Here is a 2,500-nt window from a genome sequence, read left to right on the forward strand (position 1 = left end):
GACTGAGTCTGACCTGAGGCTGAGTCTGACCTGAGTCTGAGTCTGAGTCTGACCTGAGACTGAGTCTGACCTGAGACTGAGTCTGACCTGAGGCTGAGACTGAGTCTGACCTGAGACTGAGTCTGACCTGAGACTGAGTCTGACCTGAGGCTGAGTCTGACCTGAGTCTGAGTCTGAGTCTGACCTGAGTCTGAGACTGACCTGAATCTGAGTCTGACCTGAGACTGAGTCTGAGTCTGACCTGAGTCTGAGTCTGACCTGAATCTGAGTCTGAGTCTGACCTGAGTCTGAGTCTGACCTGAATCTGAGTCTGAGTCTGGCCTGAGTCTGAGACTGACCTGAATCTGAGTCTGACCTGAGACTGAGTCTGAGTCTGACCTGAATCTGAGTCTGACCTGAGACTGAGTCTGACCTGAGTCTGACCTGAGTCTGAGTCTGACCTGAATCTGAGTCTGACCTGAGACTGAGTCTGACCTGAGTCTGAGTCTGACCTGAGTCTGAGTCTGCGAGTAGCAGTGGGACAGCCTCCTTGTGCACGCTTGCTGGTCGACATCTGCTGGAGCCCGGCTGTGGAAATATGTCACACCCTTGTTGGGAGTAGACACCAGGCTATGTGAGTTTATCTGTGGCTTTGTGTGCGTGTGTGCGTGTGTGTGTGTGTGTGTGTGTGTGTGTGTGTGTGTGTGTGTGTGAATGTATTTCCTCTGCCTTTCCACACCCATCATTAATCTGAGGGTTGTGCTATAACTGACCAGAGAGAGAGAGACAAAGAGAGAGATAGAGAAAGAGAGAGAGAGTGTGTGTGTGTGTGTGTGTTTGTGTGTGAGAGAGAGAGAGAGACAAAGAGAGAGATAGAGAAAGAGAGAATGTGTGAGAGAGAGAGAGAGAGAGAGAGAGAGTGTGTGTGTGTGTGTGAGAGAGAGTGTATAATAGAGGTGCAATAGACTTAATGGCTTTTTTACCTCTTTAACCTGCACGCACAGCACACACACACACACACACACACACACACACACACACACACACACACACACACACACACACACACACACACACACACACACACACACACACACACACACTGTGGCCCTCCCATTTTTCTTGCATTTGCCTCACTCTGCTTGTCCAATCCACTGTCACTCATATGCATACACATTTATAATGTCTCTCCTCTGGAACAACACACCTGCCACCTGTATCCCTCCTACCTCTTCCCTCTGTGCCTCTCTCTCTACCTCACCTCTCTCCTTCTCTCTTCCCCTCTCCTCTCCTTCTCTCTTCTCTCCTTCTTTCCCCCCCTCTCTCTCTCTCTCTCTCTCTCTCTCTCCTCTGCTTCTCAGTGTTGTTCCCCACTCTTGTTGTTTTATACTCTGCGTTTTTTAAATTGTCATTTTCACAGATGTGTTGGTTTGGCTTTATCCCATCAGAAGCATAAATGTGAGAGGATGTGTGTGTGTGTGTGTGTGTGTGTGTGTGTGTGTGTGTGTGTGTGTGTGTGTGTGTGTGTGTGTGTGTGTGTATGTGTGTGTGTGTGTGTGTGTGTGTGTGTGTGTGTGGGTGTGTTTGTTTGTACCAGACAGAGGAATCGAGTTAGTGGGTGATTCATATATTTGTAAAAGGCTCTAAAACTCACATCTCCTTCATTGTAAACATTTACAGTGCTTTATGAAGCTGGGAGCAGCGGTGCTGTTAGACAGTAGATTACTCCTCAGGGGTTCTGTTAGAGACATGAGTGTGGCCTGCTCCTCTTTCATCTGTGTCTGCTCTTATAACAGCCTCTCCAATAGATGCAGTAGGTCCTTGTCTGCCATTTATAATTCGAGCAGGACCAGGTATTTTTGGGGGATGAGTTTATATATATTTTGTGTGTGTGCGTGTATGTGTGTGTGCGCGCACAGGGAGCGTGGCGTGTGGTTAGGCCTCAGTGATGTTGACTCTCCGGGATCTTTGCGTTGGGTGGATGGTTCGGTGGCTCAGCCGGGCGAGGGAGGCCAGAGAGATCGCCCCCTGCTGGCGGACGGCAACGTGTGCGTGGCCCTGGACCAGGCGGGCCGCACCAGCCAACACCCCTGCAGTGCCAAGCGTGCCTACATCTGCCAGTTCACCCACTCAGGTAGTGTAACAGCGGGAGGTGGAGGTGGGACACAAGCAGGAATCATGTATTTACTACGAACACAAACACAATCACTACGAACACAAACACAATCACTACGAACACAAACCTCCAATGCATACAAATGAAACTATACTGAAAGCAACAACAAAGAATATCTAAACAAAAACCCTGACACACAGAGTAAGTAAGTAAGTAAGTAAAACTTTATTTATATAGCACTTATCTAGATTTTATCACAAAGTGCTTTACAAAGGTAGATAGCAATAAAATACAACACGATCATAATAATACAATAAAATCCTACTTAAGGTAGAAATTAAATAAAATACTCAAAAATACAATACTGAAAACATTGATCAAACACTGTTAAACGCAAGAGAGTAA

At 47.2% G+C, this 2,500-nt stretch overlaps 1 protein-coding gene across 2 annotated transcripts in view; it reads left to right on the forward strand.

Moving 5' to 3' along the window:
- The window catches only part of pkd1a (polycystic kidney disease 1a), a 112,259-nt gene that overhangs the window by 43,643 nt on the left and 66,116 nt on the right, over positions 1-2,500 (forward strand). For both annotated transcript variants that reach the window (XM_076989344.1, XM_076989345.1), the window contains one exon: positions 1,899-2,113. In XM_076989344.1, coding sequence (XP_076845459.1) covers positions 1,899-2,113 — 215 coding nt within the window. The remainder of the gene's footprint in view (positions 1-1,898; positions 2,114-2,500) is intronic.

The sequence above is a fragment of the Brachyhypopomus gauderio genome, unplaced genomic scaffold (genome assembly GCF_052324685.1).
Source record: "Brachyhypopomus gauderio isolate BG-103 unplaced genomic scaffold, BGAUD_0.2 sc67, whole genome shotgun sequence".
Classification (NCBI taxonomy): domain Eukaryota; kingdom Metazoa; phylum Chordata; class Actinopteri; order Gymnotiformes; family Hypopomidae; genus Brachyhypopomus; species Brachyhypopomus gauderio.